Genomic DNA, 18,459 nt, shown 5'->3' on the forward strand with positions numbered 1-18,459 from the left:
ACCAAATGAACTGACCTGTCTAACAGTATGCGTTAAAAACAGGGGTTTAGTTGCACACATTTGCAAATAGATGCGTAAGCCACAGAGCCCTGGCAAGGCACCCCATTTTCTGTGGACCTAACTCTAATTTCTGTGAGTCTCCAACAATGGAAGCACATGCGTTTAAATGGACAGGTGTAGGGCAGATAAACCTGAAGGGAGCCCATGTGCTTTCATTGTTGGAGACTCACAGAAATTAGAGTTAGGTCCACAGAAAATGGGGTGCCTTGTCGGGTCTCTGTGGCTTACGCATCTATTTGCAAATGTGTTTTTTTTTTTTTTTTTTAAATGTGTGCCTAGCTTGTGTTTTTGGGTACTATATTCAGTGTTTTTAGTAAGGGAAGTGCTGGATTTTTTTCCTTGCTTTGCAGGGTAACAAAATCCGCCATATCCCTGTTGACAGGACGGAGCTCTGTATTATTTACATATGCAGAGCTCTGTCCTGGGTCTCTCAATGACGATCAGTGGGTGCCGGCAGTCATTCATTGGCAAGCACTTGCTGATTGGCTTCGCGTGCGCCCCTTATGTGGAAGTGCAGAATCACATATATATATATACGTGATTCTGCAAAGAACGGGCACACCCTGTAGCAGTAAATGTGCTATAGGGTGGCCAGCAAATGGTTAAACATGCTATTTAACATTTTTGTTACAGAATGCTTAGCCAGTGGGTAAGCTTTGCCATGGTGTAGATTACATGTGTTAGGTTAAAAAATACTTTAAGAAAAATCCATTACAATCCAGTCCTCCCTTATTGATAACATTTCAACACGAATAAAAGAAAGGCGCTGTATAAAAACACCTGTTCATTGCCAGTGTTGTATGCTGCATCCCTGGGATTCCCTAGATACAGCACACTATTCAAGCTCTGCAAGCTATGCAAGATTAAATGCCATTTGTAGTAAATGTTTACAACAAATGCAGCCTTCTGAGATATATTTAAGAGGTTTATTGAAATCACCATAAAATCCCTTTCTCATCGAGTGCACTGGGGGACACAGTATGACCTCTCAAATATACGTCTTGCCTGTAAAAACTTGACCTCAGTAAAAAGTTTTCCTCCCATAATGACCATATCACTTCACTAGACACTGGCTCATTAGTCTGCAGGAAAGCTATGGATAGAGAAACCCTGAAAACAAGAGAAGATACAATAGAATCTAAAAACAAAGGATGGGATCTGTCCCCAAATGAACTCAGAGGATTTAACTGTGATAATAAAAATTCCTTGTCTTCTATTTTTGTTCATTGGGGGGATACAGTATGGACTAAAGGAACATGCTTAAGTAGTCCCATATATTGATGGGAATCAAACAATAGGCCAGTTAAATGCTAGACCCTCTGACATGGTCCCTTGCCCAACAACCTCACCAAGAAATATGTTATTTAAGATCTCAATGTCTGCGGATTCAGAGGCTTACCATTAAATGGAAAGAATGGTAAAGTGCCAAACAAAGGTGGTAGGACAAGTAAAACCAAGATGGGGTGACTCATACAGGCAAAAGGCTCATGAAGAGGGGAAGAGATATGCAGACATAAGGGATGAAAATCTTAAAGCCTGGACAACAACCAGGTCTAAGAACAAAACCTTGCAGTATGAGGTTAGAGAAGGGCTCATCCTGCTAATCCAACATGAGGAGCAAAGAATAGCCTGGGGATTAGATATGGCATGCTTACATTGTAAGCAGAGTCTACAAAACAAAAGTCTACTTCTGTGTTTTCCAGTCAGGCTTTAGATGGCACAGCCATATGGCTAAAGACCGAATACAGTCTTTAGCGAGAGAGTAGTGGTTAATGATTCCTACTCTGAATGGTCTAAGGTTATCAGTGGTGTACCCCAAGGTTCAGTGTTGGGACTAGGGATCGACCAATTATCGGCAAAGCCGATATATCTAGGGCCGATCTGCACTTTCCCTGATATATCGGAATCGGCCCCCGGAGGTTACCGATATTGCCGATATTTCGGGAAAGTGCTTGTACTGGAGTGATGCCTGCAGCTAGAGGCATCAACCCGGGACCAGCGTCCATAGCCGACGGTCAGCTGTCTTGTAATGACAACAGATGTGTCTGAGAAGCCGCTCGGCTGTCATTACAAGGAGTGGGAGGGGCCCCCATCCTGCCGCCTTCCGCGGCTCGCCCGGGTCTTCCTGTCCCACCGGGACAACCAGCCTGCATGGCCGCCGAAGACCCGATCAAAATTGCATTCGGCTCTAATCGGGTCTCCATGCAAAAACCCGGAAGTGATGTCATGACATCACTTCCGGGTACTCGGCACCAGATTAAAAAGAATGACAGCATTCAAAACAGCCAAACTTGGCGTTTTGAATGCTTTTAAGTGCAGAGGAGGGGTTTGATGTTAGACCGGAAGACTACCTGTGAAAAAAAATAAAAATAATAAAAAAAATGTTTTTTAAATGTACGAAAATATCGGCACATATCGGCTGATACCGATATGCATTGGCCAAAATATCAGTATCAGCAACGAAAAAAACGATATCGGTCGATCACTAGTTGGGACCCCTTCTTTTTATTATATAAATTAATGATATAGGGTCTGGGATATAAAGTACCATTTCAGTGTTTGCAGATGACAACAAGCTATGCAGCGGAATAACTTCTTTACAGGATGTCTCCAATTTACAAGCTGACCTCAATGCACTGTTTAATTGGACAACTGTGGCAGAAGAGGTTTAATGTTGATAAATGTAAAGTTATGCACTTGGGGGCTAAGAATATGCATGCATCAGACATACTAGCGGGAGTACAACTGGGGGAATCCATAGCGGAGAAGGATCTGGGTGTTCTGGTAGATCATAAGCTTAATTATAGCATGCAATGCCAAGCTGTGGTTTCCAAAGCGAGCAAAATCCTTTCTTGTATTAAAAGAAGTATGGACTCCAGAGAGAGGGACATCATCTGCCCTGAACAAATCATTAGTAAGACCTCATCTGGAATATACCGTTCAGTTTTGGGCACAGGTTCACAAAAAGGATATCGGGGAACTTGAGAAAGTGCAGAGAAGGGCAACCAAACTGATGAGTGGCATGGAGGAGCTCAGCTATGAGAAAAGATTGGAGGAACTGAATTTATTCTCTTGAGAAGAGGAGATTAAGGGGGGATATGATCAACATGTATAAATACATAAGGGGGGATATGATCACCATGTATAAATACATAAGGGGGGGGATATGATCAACATATATAAATACATAAGAGGGATATGATCAACATATATAAATACATAAGGGGAGATATGATCACCATGTATAAATACATCAGGGGAGATATGATCACCATGTATAAATACATAAGGGGGGGATATGATCAACATATATAAAAATACATAAGAGGGATATGATCAACATATATAAATACATAAGAGGGATATGATCAACATATATAAATACATTAGGGGAGATATGATCACCATGTATAAATACATAGTTAGAAGCTGATTGGCAATCATGCACAGCTGCACTGGTTTCTGAGCGCATCAGTTTTAGTAAATCTCCCCTCATTGTGTCTTCTAAATAATAGGAAAAAAATAGGGTTAACTTGGACATATTTGAAAATATTGTTGCATTAGTAACGTTAACCATTATTCCCATCACAGAAGTTTATGTTCTGTAAATCAGCACTACAAAATAGTAAATGAGACAATTTATTTAGGCCACTTTTACACAGGTGGTTGATCCACGTTTTTTTTCTGCCCCCTGACCTAAAGCCTACCATGTCACCTGGAGGGGATGATACACATGCTGTGGCCGCAATGCTTTGCCTCCTGTAAATTTAACTTGGCTTGTCAAGTTTGATAAGCGACACCAGCTGTCAAAGTTGCCCACTGAGATCAATGGGACTACACCGTAACTGTGAGCCAAAGGTTTGATTTGCGGTTGTGGAGCCTCGATTTAATTCCCCAAGCATTAAGGAGGCAGCAGGATTGCCTCCTGAACTCCATGAAGCTGCTGCTCTAATACTCTCTTCTCATCTTTTTAGATGACCATAGAAATTGTCAAACAACTTGACAAAGCGCATGCGCGCGAAACATGTAGTCACGGCAACCAGAAGCTTGTGTCCCACGCTCCACGTCCGGTCTGCGTTCCATCGCTGTCTCGGCTGTCACTTCCGGTGACGCTGTAAAGAGGAGGTTCCCGGAAGCATTGAGAGGTCCGGTGCACAGCCTGTGTTAAGGCCGACACAGGCTTTGTGCAGCAGCATCCATCCATCCCGGTGATCGCTCGGGACCCCCCGGATTCCTCCCCTTCTCCTCCCATTGGATTCGGCCACACCACTTTGCGATCTCATTGGGTGGGACCCCCACAGCACTCCAGATGATGCCGAAGACTCCAGGACCGGTCTGTGTTTTTAACATTTATCATTACCAATAAACTCCTATGTTATCTTTTTGCCATTACTCACCATCAGTGGTTTTATTCAAGAGACACAGTATTTTATAACACTGCAGTGCACCATCCCTCTTTCCAGCTATATAGAAGTTGTCACCATTGTGTAAAAGAGGTTTTACAGCACAGATGAGGATTTTGGGAACTCCTGCATAAAATCTATATGTTGTCATTTGGCAATTCAAGAGAAAATACAAACTTATTTGGCAATTAGAATAATAATTGATGACTGCAAATTTTTTTAGAAATTAATACCAAAATGGCCGATATATTTTAATATTTGTACAGAACTCTGGAGTTACATTTTGATTGAATGGTTTCTCGCAGTACATTTTGCATTACTTATCTGTCATACCAGCTTGCATGTCCTCGTAATCCCGAATATCATTTCCTGGACTTTGTTCTGTGATTTGTTCAATCTGTTCATCAGTCAGGTACTGGACCTGATCCCCCAAAGCCCGTTTCTGCTGCTCTCTCAGTACTGCCTCCTGCAGATTCAGGTAACTTCTAGGGATCTGTGTAAAATTGAAAAACTTGACTCAACTCAGATTCAACTCAAATCAGTAAATTTAAAGCCTAAAGGCCCGTACACACGATAAGAAAAGCTGTAGGGAAAATTTGTCCGACGACCGATCTGGCGATTTTCGGATTGTTAGTATGGTGCTTTTGACAGCCGACTCCGACTTTTTCGGCTGACAAAATCTTAAGAGCAAGACTAGGCATGCTCAGAGACGAAAGAACACATACAAAGCAATCCAACTCATGACATCACTTCTGAAGTAGAATTCTGTCATATGGGAAAATGTGTATGAAAATAACCTCTTCACTTTCCACATCAGACTAGCATGCCACAAAAAATGGATGACAGATCGTTCGATAATCTGATCGTGTGTACGGGGCTTAAGTTTAGCTAATTTTTATTTTAATCAGCACAATGAACGGTACGCACATTCAATGAGTGTGTCCCTTGTGCTGTTGGCTGCTGTCTTACTTAAAATCTTCTGTCATCGGCTCCTCCATACCCCACAGAATTAATCTTCTGGTGATGTGGGTTTAATACAGTCTCTGGACCTGTCATAAGCACTCATCTCAGCTATGAAAAGCACTGAATGGAGGACGGGCAGATGAAAGAAAAATCCACCTCCTCCATTTATAGAGCACTTTTCATTACTGGCATTGCACTTGCAATCTGCTGATCTCAGTTGCAATGCTTTTTATGTTTTTTTTTTTTTCTACAAAAATATGTGCATTTATTTCATTTTTTTTTGCAAAAGGTGGACTTAGCTTTAAGGCCTCATGCACATGGGACGTTTTTACAGCGGCTGTTTTTGGCATCAGACGTTTTTTTCTACAGCCACTAAACTCCCCAGCATGTTATCCTGTGTCTCCATGCACACACAGGCTGTTATTAGCAGTTTTTGGCAGGGGCGTTTTCTGGCTGTAAAAAACCCAGAACCAGTGGGATTTAGGAGGCATTTTTCAGCTGTAAAAACGCTCTAACGTCGATAAACGCTGCTAGCTGGTATTTTTTGACGCTTTTGATTCCATTGCTTTTTTTTTAAGCCTGAGTTCTGTTTGGAGGTGTCGTTCATGGAACATAGCCTGGGTTCACACTGGTGCATGCTGAACACCGCATGTGATTTGCACCAAAAATGCAGCGCATTCCTATGCGCATCACGTGTCATGTCAGTGCGATGCGATTTAAACCATATATTTTGTATAGCTCAAATTGCATTGCATTTGCACCAAAATGTTGTAGGACCCTTTTTTCTCCACACCTATTTGCTCCTGAACAATGCGGTACTCCTCTCTCCTCTAGTGCTTTCTCTGCTCTGAAAACTAAACAATTAACAAAGGCTATGCAGAGATGCATTGTGGGAAAGTGGGAGTTACTAAAATAGCAGAGAGGTGTTTTTTGAACTAAAAACACCAAAAATTGATAACACCAAAAAAATGCTAAAAAAAAACCCGCTGAAAAACGCCAATGCAAAAAAGCTGAAAAACACAAAAAAACTCACTACAAAGCTACTGCCATTTTTAGAACGTCAAATGTGCATAAGGCCTTAAAAGGACACTGAAGTAGAACAAAGATTTTTGCAAATGAAAAATAAGCTTTTTTTCACTTTTGTGCATTTACTTTTTATGCAACACTAAAAGTGATAAAAAAACATTAACTTTTAATGATAAAATAATAGAAATAAAAATCAGCAGAAATAATAGTAGTAATAATATTAGAAATCGGGGAAAAGGGGAGGAAGGAGGTATTTAAAACTGAAAAGGATTAAAAAGGAAGTAGGAATATATTTTATGTAAAAGGTTTTTTTAACTGATGTCATATCATGTCGAAAAAACGGCGTGGGGTCCCCCCCCAGAATCCAAACCAGACCCTTATCCGAGCATGCAGCCCGGCAGGCCAGGAAAGGGGAGGGGACGTGTGAGTGGCCCCACCCCCCCTGGACCATACCAGGCAACACGCCCTCAACATGGGGGGTGTGGGTGCTTTGGGGCAGGGGGGGCTCTACACCCCCACCCCAAAGCACCTTGCCCCCATGTTGATGAGGACAAGGGCCTCTTCCCAACAACCCTGGCCGGTGGTTGTGGGGGTCTGCGGGCAGGGGGCTTATCAGAATCTGGAAGCCCCCTTTAACAAGGGGGCCCCCCAGATCCCGGACCCCCTCCCTATGTGAATGTGTAGGGGTACATTGATTTGGAATGGAGGCAGAAAAAACGCTGCTAAAAGCGACGTGGCCAAACGTGCAATAACGCCAATGGAAAAAGCTACTGAAAGCAAGTTTTTACAGCTGCTTTTTCCTGGCGTTAGAAGTTGCTCTGCAGCTCGTTTTTTCTGATGCCCTGTGTGCATGGGGGCTTAAAACCACAACGGAAGCGCAACGGACCAGTGTGAAAGTGTGAAGACATACATAGAATTTTTTTTTGCATTGTTCTTGAGCTTTTCTTGCGCTAAATGTGTCAATAATGGCCGACAATAAATTTATATTCATTTAAATGAGGATACTAAATAAAAAGTCGAATATAATACAATTATATATATATAAAAAAAAAAAATCTATAATTATATATATATATATATATATATATATATATATATATATAAAACTGTAATTTTCAGTTTCACTTTCAGTCAAGTGCATCCTGAATTTTCGGTTTCAGCACCAAAATTTCTATTTGGTGCACCTCTACATTTATAGGTTATTTTTGGTTGAGTAGTGCTTTTATTCACAACTAGTTTTCCTCTAGGCACAGGGAAACGCTAGATTCCTGGCCCACAATACACAGTGAGTTTTCTCTTTTAACAGATGCCACCCTAAAACCAGCCTGCCCAGAACCCCATCTTTCCCCCAGTTTGTGAGCCTCTACTGGTCCCTGAGGCTCTCACACCGCACTGCTGAATTAGGGGAAAAGCGGCTTAGTTCTGAGGTGCAGTTTGTTTGATCACCTGATGGGTTCCCTTCAATGTGTGATTGTCATATTTTAAGGTGCAGGTGAATGATTCTGTAAAGAGGAAAATTAAAGCAAACGAAAAGCTATTACAGTACACACAACTACATTGAAAAGTCATATATTATTTACCAGTCTCCCTACTAGTTTCTGGGATCCAATTGTGCTGCCCACGTCCCTCATATTGCAAGCCGCTTGGAAGATCAGGTGTCGTAACCCATCCAAACCTTCAAGTGTCTTGCAGGAGAGCTCACTGGAAAGAGGAAACATCAATATGCGTAATTCTACACTTTTAACAGTAAGAGCAAAATACCACTGAATACAATACATATGCATTAAGAGACCAACTTTAATCTATAAATTTCTATGAAAAAATAAAACAAGGCGGCTTTAGATTTTGGTAAGCCACCTAAAGCTGGCCATAGATGGATAGAATTTCAAAACGAAAATACTTAGGAAAAGTCTTATTTCTAGAACATTAGAACGTGGCTTTAAAGATTTTGTCTGCTTTTAACATTTGACTTTGGAATGAATGGACTTTACCGAACAAAAAACAGATACACGGTTTAGAAATTTGCTAATTCAAGAAAAATTTTCCATCCCGCCCCTTTAGATTTTCTCGTCACTTTGGTCAATAACGAACACCCATTTGACTAATGATTGGACAAACGAACAAACTTTCTTGAGGCATTTTTTTCCTAAGAATTTTCAATCTAAATTCTACCCATCTACGGTCAGCTTTAGAGTTTTTAGATCTCTCAAGCTGTCATCAGTTCAATTGCTTGGTCTGCACACCTGATGTGACCACTATAAGGGGGTTCTCATGCTCCTTTCTAAATGGGCAGGGGCACCAAATGCTCCAAGGAGGACAGGAACAGAGTATGGGATTATGTCAAGGAGATCTTGCTTTGAGAATCTAAGATTGATTCCACCTGTAATTATAGGTTCCACCTAGAACTATAGCAATGCTTTTGGGTGGCTTAAGGCTTTATGGGGTTCAGGATAAAGCTTAACCACTTCAGCTCCGAAAGGTTTACCCCCTCGCCATGACCAGGCCATTTTGTGCGATACGGCACTGCGTTACGTTAACAATTGCAAGGTCGTCCAACGCTCTACCCAAATAAAATTTATGTCATTTTTTTCCCAAAAATAGAGCTTTTTTCTTTTTAGGTGGTATTTGATCACTTCTGAGTTTGTTTGTTTTTTTGCGCTATAAAAAAAAGAAAAAAAAAGACTGATGAAACGGAACTGCGACCCCACACTGTACTTGTGTGTTTCCGTCCTATATGGCTTCCGTTCAGTTTTGAACATAGATATCAGATATTCTAGCCGCCCCCATACAAAACTAGCCGAGAATAGCTTGTATAAGATCTGGAACAGTTATTGAACAAACTCAAGCAGAATATATACCACACCAGGTCAGGTGCCTGATTACATTATCATATGCAGATGAAATTGTGTACAAAAATATAATTCACATATCTAAGGAACAACCAACACAAACAGTATTCCACTAGCAACTAATAGAGGACAGTGATTTTATTAACTTGAGCTAATTAACTAGCAGATTTGCCATCATCGAGCTCATTAAGTACAATACACATTATTATAAGTGTAAACACATCCCCACAGTGGACAATAGGTGAGTTATTCAGCACAATCAATGTGCGGAAGACAGGTGGTTGAGCTGATGACATTAGCATCCGCCATGAGTCTGTGCGGAGAAGTCCCCTACTGGCAATAGGCAGCTAGGCCTTTAACATGGATCCTAGGCCTAGAGTCCCAGAGTCTGTGTGTCTTGGGGAGATGTGGTCTTGAATCCAAAGTAACATTACTCCAAGGGTTCCCCCAGCATACACTCCACGAAGAGCAGTGTTCCCTCACAAGCCAGGGCCCATAGTCAGTAGACAAGAGGCTAACCTGCAGTCCCCTTCAAAAGCCCCCATCCTGAGTGAGTTTGTCACAACCAACAATTCTGAACAGTGCTAGAAAAAGTCTGTTCTGTATGAGCTAAGAGGAGAGAGACCCCCACCGACATCTATCTCTTGGCCTGCATTGGGGGTGCACTGACCCTCCAACTCGAATTCAATGATAACTGCACAGTAGACATTCTTACAAGTTGAATTGTGCATACCCAGTATATATTTTAACCTATTTTCAGATAGAAAGGTGGACACCATCGGTGTCGTAAAAAAGGAAAGAGAGTAGAGAAAAAGAAAAGGGAAAGATGTAGAAGAGAGAAAAAAAGAGGGGGGGGGGAACACAGGGGAGGTCGTCTGGATTCTCTTTATGTATCCAATCAGCTATTTAGGAGTATGAGAAGTAGTCATCTGAGAAGTGGAACAAGTCCCAGTGAAGCCAACGCATATTGTGCTCTTCTTTCTTGTCTCTCAGGATCGCCGTGAGGTGTTCCATTTTCTGTATATCATTCACTCTGGCAAACCAATGAGAGATAAGGGGAGGCACTTCTTGTTTCCACATACTGGGAATGCATGCCCTAGCGGCGTTCAGAAGGTGCTTCAATAAGGACTTACAGTATCTCTTGCTTGACATAGGCATCAAGTTAAGACGTATAGCAGCTGGATTATCAAATAGTGAGTAATCTAAGTTTATGCACAATTTGCAAGACCTGTTGCCAAAATGGGCGTATCCTGGGACACTCCAAGAAGATGTGGATAAGTGTGCCATTTTGGGTACCACAGCACCAGCAGATAGGGTTGTGACCTGGAAAATGGGACGCTAGGATTGACGGAGTACGATACCATTGCATCAAGATTTTTTTGGAGGTCTCTTGGTATTTACCGCAAAGGGAAGATTTATGTGCAAAGAAGAGTATCCTCAAATGATGTTAGTTGTCTTTGAAATGTAAAGTGATCAGGAAGAGATGTGCGGAATTACGAGAGTTGTAACGATTTCCAATGCCCCAAAGCGGAAAAGTTAAATGAGCTATATAACTCTGAGGGCCTGACCTTAAAAAAAGAAGAAAGAATACATAGTGGTGCAAGCAGGGGACACGTTTCGAATGGAGGATGTCCATAAAGCATTCTTGAAGACTGCCCTTATTGTCCATGAAATGAATGGGGCACAGTCTCTGGACTCAGGGCCAGCCTGGAGGGGAGCGTAATCGATCTCCAAACATGCAATAAAACAGAGAGAACAGGCGTCTCTGAGTTTAAACTGAATGATTTAATGATGAAGGACACAATAAAAACTCATATAAAAGAATGAAGAATCAGGCACATGGGATGTCCAGTGTACAGGGTCTGCATGAGGCCGCCTTCTGGGTCTTTGAAATGTCGCTCGTGTTGTTGTCCTAACCAGCAGGATGTGAGGATGGTGTGGAGAGACTAATCTGAAGGCTGGACCGCAGGGTAAGCTGCAGTGTCTTCCGTGTATGCGTCATTGGTGTGCTCGCGACACGTTTCCAAGCATGCGCATTGGAGTAGGCTGCCAGAGCGCGCTCCTTTTTCAAGCTGGTATAATTGAAGTAAAAAGTGCCTTTTTTATGCTTGGAATACAGTAAAATGTGCATACCACTTTACAGGAGTGCTTGGAAACAACAACAGTACCAGAGCCATCTAGTGGGAAAAATTGGACATTAACCCATCGGGAGGCAAAAACACCGGAAAAGATGCCAATCTAAACACATTTAAAAAAAAAATGCAAATAAAGGAAATACATCTGCTGTAAATGGAACAATAAGTGAAAAAATAATAATAAAGTAAAAAATAGAGAATAAAATATATAAAAAATAAAATACAAAAATGTATATAGAGTTATATATAAATTTATCATATATGTGTAGAAAGATGAAAAAGAAAATAAAAGTGGAAATGCAAAGATGGAAAAATGAGCATAAAAACGGCAGCCTACTCCAGTGCGCATGCTCCGAAACACGTCGAGAGCACGCCGGTGACGCATACAAGGAAGATGCTACGGCTTACCCTGTGGGGTCAAGCCCTCGGATTCCTCTCCACACCATCCTCACATCCTGCTGGTCAGGACAACAACACAAGCGGCATTACAAAGACCCAGAAGGCGGCCTTATGCAGACCCTGTACACCGGACATCCCATGTGCCTGATTCTACATTCTTTTATGTGAGTTTTTATTGTGTCCTTCATCATTAAATCAGTCACAGTTTATACTCAGAAGCGCCTGTTCTCTCTGTTTTTAAAAAAGAAGAAGCCCTGACAAAATTCACATCTGCCTGAAGTTGAAAAGTTCTGTCAGAAAGTCCTGGAGCAAAGTCTGGATGGCCGATGATAGGTATCAGTGGTGAGGGGAAGCTAGTTGTCTCTGCCATCCTGAAGTATCTAGATAATTGAGTCAGGGTGGCTTCAGTTAGAGAGTGGGGGGGGGGGGGGGACCAACCGAGAGTATAAGGTTCCTAAACAAGGGAGGCCTGCCAATGGGGCTGCTACCGATTCCTGTTCCATTGATACCCATAGCTTATGAGGAACATGTCAATTACTCTGGTCATATGGGCCACTGTGCAGTATAATGCAGGGTCAGGGAGGCCAATGCCACCTCTGGTTTGGGTCGTTGCAAGAGTGATTGCTTAAGATGAGGAGGTTTCCCCTGCCAGATATATCTGATAAAAGCTGACCGAAGATTGCAAAATAATTCTCGTGGGCGTTTATTCAGTAATGCTTGTAGCAGGTATAGGAGGTGGGGCATCACATTCATTTTTAAGATGTTACATCTTCCAAACCAAGATACCGCCAGGGTTTTCCATGTTTCTAGATTAGCTGAAAGGGTAGCCAATAATGGTTGAATGTTATATTGGAAAAAAAGGTTACAATTAGACGGTATTTTAGTTCCTAAATACTGAATAGTCTGAGGCGCCCATTGGAACAGGAAATTTGCACTAAGTTGGGCAATCGCTGAGGGGGGGAGAATAACTTTTAGAGCTTATGATTTTTCTAAGTTGAATTTAAAGTCTGCTAGGCTCCCATATGTCCAGATTTCAGACAAAAGGATTGGTAGGGAGATAAGAGGGTTCGATAGGTAGAACAACAGATCATCTGTATAAGCTGCCACTTTATGGTTGTATGTGGTGGTTTCCAAACCAGTGATATCTGGGTTATTCCGGATATGTTGCAGGGTCTAACGATAGAACAAAAAGGAGCAGGGAGAGGAGGCATCCTTGCTTTGTGCCGTTTCCTATCCTGAAGGATTTAAGAGGTAACTATTTATTCTGACCGTTGCTGAGGGAGTTGAATATATGGTCGAAATCCAGGATAGGACAGGGCCAGGCATTCCTATATGTCTTAGTGTGGCATGTAGAAAAGACCAATTCACTCTATCAAATGCTTTTTCAGCATTGGTTGACAATAGGATAAGTGGTGGGTTAAGATGCTTGGCTCTAGTGATGACATTGATAGTTCTAATCGTGTTATCCCGTGCTTCCCTATTCCAAATGAAGCCCACTTGATCCAGAGGGTTAATGCGCTGTAAAATAGAACTAAATCGCTCAGCCAGGATCTTTGTGAACAATTTTAGATCACAATTAAGAAGGGATATAGGTCTATAGTTGGAACAAAGAAGGGGATCTTTACCGGGTTTTGGGATGATTGCAATATTTGCACTCAGAAGGTCTGGAGGCATTGTATGGCCCTCCAGAAAGGCGTTAAAGACAGTGGTAAAATGAGGCGCTAATTGGTTGTGAAAGGCCTTATAATAAAGGGGTGTGAAGCCATCAGGCCCAGGTGCCTTACCTGCTGGAGAACCAGCTATGACACTTGCCAACTCCTCGACAGAGATTGGTTCTGAGAGTGTCTCAATCTTCTCCTCTAAGTAAAGGCAACTGAGCAGCCGCAAGGTATTCATCGATCTTCCTAGCCCTGTCTAAGGTAGCACCCGATGTGGAAGAGGAATGTAGATTGTAGAGCGAAGAGTAAAAGTCCCTAAAGTTTTCGGCCATCTCTAGGGAGGAATGGATCTTACCTCCGACGGGAGCGGATAGAGCCGAAATATAGGAGTTGAGTCAAGTTCGTATCTTGTGTGCTAATGAGCTGCTACGCTTATCCCCAAATTCGTAGAATGATCTACTTATCCTCAATAGCTTACTTTTGGCCTGAAACAAAGAGTGATCTTAAATCTGCTTCCGAAGCCGCTCAAGCTCGGCTTCTGTAAGTTGGTCAGGGAAGGACTTATGACGTGACTCAAGGTCATGTAATTTGGTTAGTAGACTTACTTATGTTTCCCCTTTTGCCTTTTTAACCAATGCCCATGTTTAATCAGAACCCCTCTTTTATAACATTTATGTGTAGACCAAAGGAGAAGAGGGCTGGAGGCCGTGTCTTTGTTATAAAGGGATTTCATTATCTCAAAATGTCGGCCCTAATCTCTGGGTCTTGTAGCAAAGTTTTATTTAGATGCCATGAGGAAGATCTTGGCATGGAATGTTAAAAGGCTATGTCTAAGGAGATTGGTGCATGATCCAAAAAACATTATTTTTTTACTTTCTGCTATAAAACACACCCAATAGAAAATGTAAAAAATCTAATGTCTTCATCAATTTAGGCCAATATGTATTCTTCTACATATTTTGGTAAACAAAATCCCAAAAGTGTATACTGATTGGTTTGTGCAAAAGCTTTAAAGTCTACAAACTATGGAAAATATTTTGGTAATTTTTATTTATTTATTTTTACTAGTAATGGCGGCGATCAGCGACTTAAAGCGGGACTGCGATATTGTGGCAGACAAACTGGACACCTGACACTTTTTGGGGATCAGTGCTAAAAAATATGCACTGTCACTGTACTAATAACACTGGCAAGGAAGGGGTTAACATTAGGGGCGATCAAAGGATTAAATGTGTTCCTAGGGAGTGCTTTCTAACTGTGTGGAGGGTGCTTGTACTGTGGGAAGGCAAAGATCCATGTTTTTGCTTAGCAGAAACACAAGATCACTTGTCACAAAGCGGCGATCTGCCTGCCTTGTTTACGTAGGCAGATCGCTGTTCTGCCTGTCTCCCGAACGATCCCCGGATTCCGGCGGACGTGACCCGCTGATTGGCTACAGCTGTCTCCACTCACAGCGGTAGCGGGTTGCTGACCGTGCACGTGCGTGCCCTAAACCTGAGGGTGCAGAATCGCGTACCTGTCTGTGATTCTGCACAGAGCGGCCGTCCTGCCGCAGTAAATGTATGTGGGGTGGTCCGCATAAGGCTAAAGTGGTTGTAAGCATTAAGGTAAATAACCTTCTCTGCTGCAGCCCCACCGCCCCCCCCCCCCCTTAATCTTACCTGAGCCCAATCCAATCCAGCGCTGTGCACGGGAGCAGCAGCTCTCGCCGCTGTCTCCCTCCTCACTGGGCAAATTGATAGCAGAGGGAGCCATTGGCACCTGATCCTGTCAATCAACTGCAGTGACAAGAGAGTGGGGGGCAGAGCCGAGTCCTGCTGTCTGTGTCAATGGAAACAGCAGTGGGGCTCAGGAGCAAGCCCGCATGAGTCCCCCCATTTCCTATTGGAGAACCAGAATGAGAGGAGAAGCCAGAAGCGTCAGTTAGGGACCAGAGAAGATGAGGATCGGGGGCTATTCTGTGCAATTCTATTGCACAGAGCAGGTAAGTATAGACATGTTTATTATTTTTAAAAAATTTCCTTTACAACCACTTGCCCACTGGGCACTTATAACCTTCCTGCCCAGACCAATTTTCACATTTTAGTGCTGTCACACTTTGATTGACAAATGTTTAGTCATGCAACACTGTACCCATATGAAATTTGTGTCCTTTTTTTTCCACACAAATAGAGCTTTCTTTTGGTGGTATTTAATCACCACCTGTTTTTTTGCACTATAAATGAAGAAATATTGAACATTTTGAAATAAAATAAAAAAAACGCATTTTCTTTGTTTGTTATAAAATTTTGCAAATCAGTAATTTTTCTTAATACATTTTGGCCAAAATTTATACTGCTACATTGCTTAGGTAAAATTATGTACTGACGGCCTATCTTATTTCTTGAGACACTAACAAGCCAGGACAGTACAAATGACCCCTTTTTGGAAAGTAGACATTCCAAGGTATATAGTAAGAGGCATGGTGAATTCTTTTGAAGTTGTAATTTTTTCCCACAATTCTTTGCAAAATGAGGATTTTTTTCCTACAAAATTGTCACATTAACAGCTTATTTCTCTCACACGGCATATGCATACTTGCAACTTCACCCCAAAATACGTCATATGATGGCATAACAGAACTAGCCGGCTGCGCTGTAGCCATTATTCCGCTATAGCGGGGTCGGTAACTGTTTAAAGGAGAAGTAGGGCCAAAATTTTTTTGGCCCTACTTCTCCTATGGATCACAGGAGAAGTTCCTTCTGCACTCCCGTGACCCGTTTTCAGCCGACAGTGGGCTTCAGCTGGTCCAGGCTCTGGAAAGACCCCAGCTGTTGGGATCCACCCAGATGCCTGAACTGGCAGCTGGCTCAGCCTCTTTACGAGCTGCTGAGAGTCTGAGCCGACCACTCCTGCCTCCTCCACAGCCCAGTGCTCCAGTGAGCGCTGGAAGGGCAGAGAAGAGAGACAGAGTCAAGAGCTCTCTGCTCACTAAAGACTGACAACTGATCGATCAGCAGTCTTTGAATGCTCAGTTCTCAGTTTTAGAAGCAGCGGGGGCCAGATGCAGCATCGGACCGATGATGCATCCACCTAGATAAGGAAAGTGTACATCTTTTTTTTTTTTTTTTTAAGAAACCCATATTTCTATTTCAAAGGGTTAATTTGCCTTTTCAGGAAAAATTAAAAAGTGAACTACCATCCTACACCCTCCTTGGTCCCAGCTGTACTAATCTCCATTAATGATCAACTGACAGTGCCCAGACAGCCAGTGTAACACTCCGGGCATGTGAAATCCTTGCTCTTTTCCTTCTTCTTTCTGCAGCACTTCCAGGATGGATCAGAGCGATTCTCTGTGCCAGCACTGAACAACCAAAATTGCTCTGGTCTGGCCTAGAAGCCTTGCAAAAAGATTATCATGGATTTAAAAATCCCTGAATCGCTACACTGGCTGCATGGACACGGACCGTTAAATCACCCGTAACTACAGTGGGGAGTGGAGGGGTGGGGAGGATGTTCGGCGTTCGTTCACTTTTTCTTTTTTTCTGAAAAGGTGAACTTGCATTTCCAGTCAATGAAAAGAGGGGGAAAAAAGAAAAGCAGATAATACTCACTGTAAATGTTTGATGGTTATATCAGGAAACCCTGTGGCCCTAGACCCTGATGGAGAACGGCAAAGAGCCAACACATAAGCACGGAGGGTAGCTATTCTTTCCAAACGGAACTTGGTCTCTATGAAGTCTAGGTGTGTCCCCACCACTAAAACCACAGCATTTGGTGCTTTTGCCTGAAAAAAATAGCATAAACAACAGTAAATTCATGTGAGCCATCAACAAAGTACAGCTGGGTAAAGTACAGATACCAGATAAGATAGCCTGAGGACTTTGGGAGATAAAATTGTCAATTAAAGCTTCCCATACATTGTTAGATTTTCATTGAAACAATCATGCAATTCTGAAAAATCTTTCCTCAGAGCATGTGACGATGCCATAAAAAAGTCAATGGTTTTCATTCCAAAGTCCTTAAAGAGGAAGTAAACCCCCCTCTGCAACTTTTACCTATAGGTAAGCCTATGATAAGGCTTACCTATAGGTGCTGTAAATATCTCCTAAACATGTACCGTTTAGGAGATATTTACCTTACATGCAGCCAGTGACGTCACTGGTGCATGCGCTCTGAAGGAACGGCCGCTGGTGCAGTTTCTTCAGAGCCCCGTGCCGTGACCGTCGGCTCCCGCACGCGTGCGCGGGAGTGACGTCACCGCAGCTCCGGCCAATCAGATGGCTGGATGCCATGATCACGGAAGACGGGCGACTGAACATGTCGCCCGTCATACAGGTAAGAGGGCGGCACTGTGGGGGCTCGTTCTAAGGTAAGTATTTCATAATGAGCTAGTATGCGATGCATACTAGCTCATTATGTGTTTCTCTTTCAGGATGAAAATAAAAAAAATAAAAAATTTGAATGGGTTTACAACCTATTTAAAATTATATACTATATTGTCAAAAGTATTGGGACGCCTGCCTTTACATGCACATGAACATGCACATCAAACAGAGTGCAATGCAGAGGAATTACTTGTAAAGTTGGAGCTGCAGTAGGAAGCAAAAGCCGACACTTCCTCTGAAGTGTCAGCTCCTGTCCCATGCAGAGTGATACCAGCTGCACTCCACCTCTTCTCCCGGCTAGCGGTCTCCAGAGTGGTGCCAGCAGCAGGAAAGAGGAGATCTTCAGGTCAGTGTGAAGCAATACGCTGGGCATAATAGTATAGGGCTGCTTTCACACTGATGCGCTGCGGTTTACCCACACCGCGGATGCAGTGCAGTGTACCTGCAGCTTTCCTGTGGGTTTGCTGCGCTTAGCCATAGATTAAGACTAAGAATAGATGTGTTTTTACCACCCTGTCGCCAGCCGCACCCCCATTAGCTGCAGTGGCCAGGGGTGTACACATGTCGCAGCCACAGCAGGAGTCATGGTTGGTGGGTGT

At 42.7% G+C, this 18,459-nt stretch overlaps 1 protein-coding gene across 2 annotated transcripts in view; it reads right to left on the reverse strand.

Annotated features, from left to right (window-relative positions):
* Window positions 1–18,459, reverse strand: part of LRRK1 (leucine rich repeat kinase 1) — a 439,003-nt gene that overhangs the window by 120,937 nt on the left and 299,607 nt on the right. For both annotated transcript variants that reach the window (XM_082253047.1, XM_082253048.1), the window contains 3 exons: window positions 17,087–17,259; window positions 8,033–8,153; window positions 4,797–4,956 (listed from right to left, as the gene is read on the reverse strand). In XM_082253047.1, the coding sequence (XP_082109173.1) occupies window positions 4,797–4,956; window positions 8,033–8,153; window positions 17,087–17,259 (454 nt within the window). The remainder of the gene's footprint in view (window positions 1–4,796; window positions 4,957–8,032; window positions 8,154–17,086; window positions 17,260–18,459) is intronic.

Source organism: Pelophylax lessonae, assembly GCF_965119305.1.
Source record: "Pelophylax lessonae genome assembly, chromosome: 4".
Taxonomy (NCBI): Eukaryota; Metazoa; Chordata; class Amphibia; order Anura; family Ranidae; genus Pelophylax; species Pelophylax lessonae.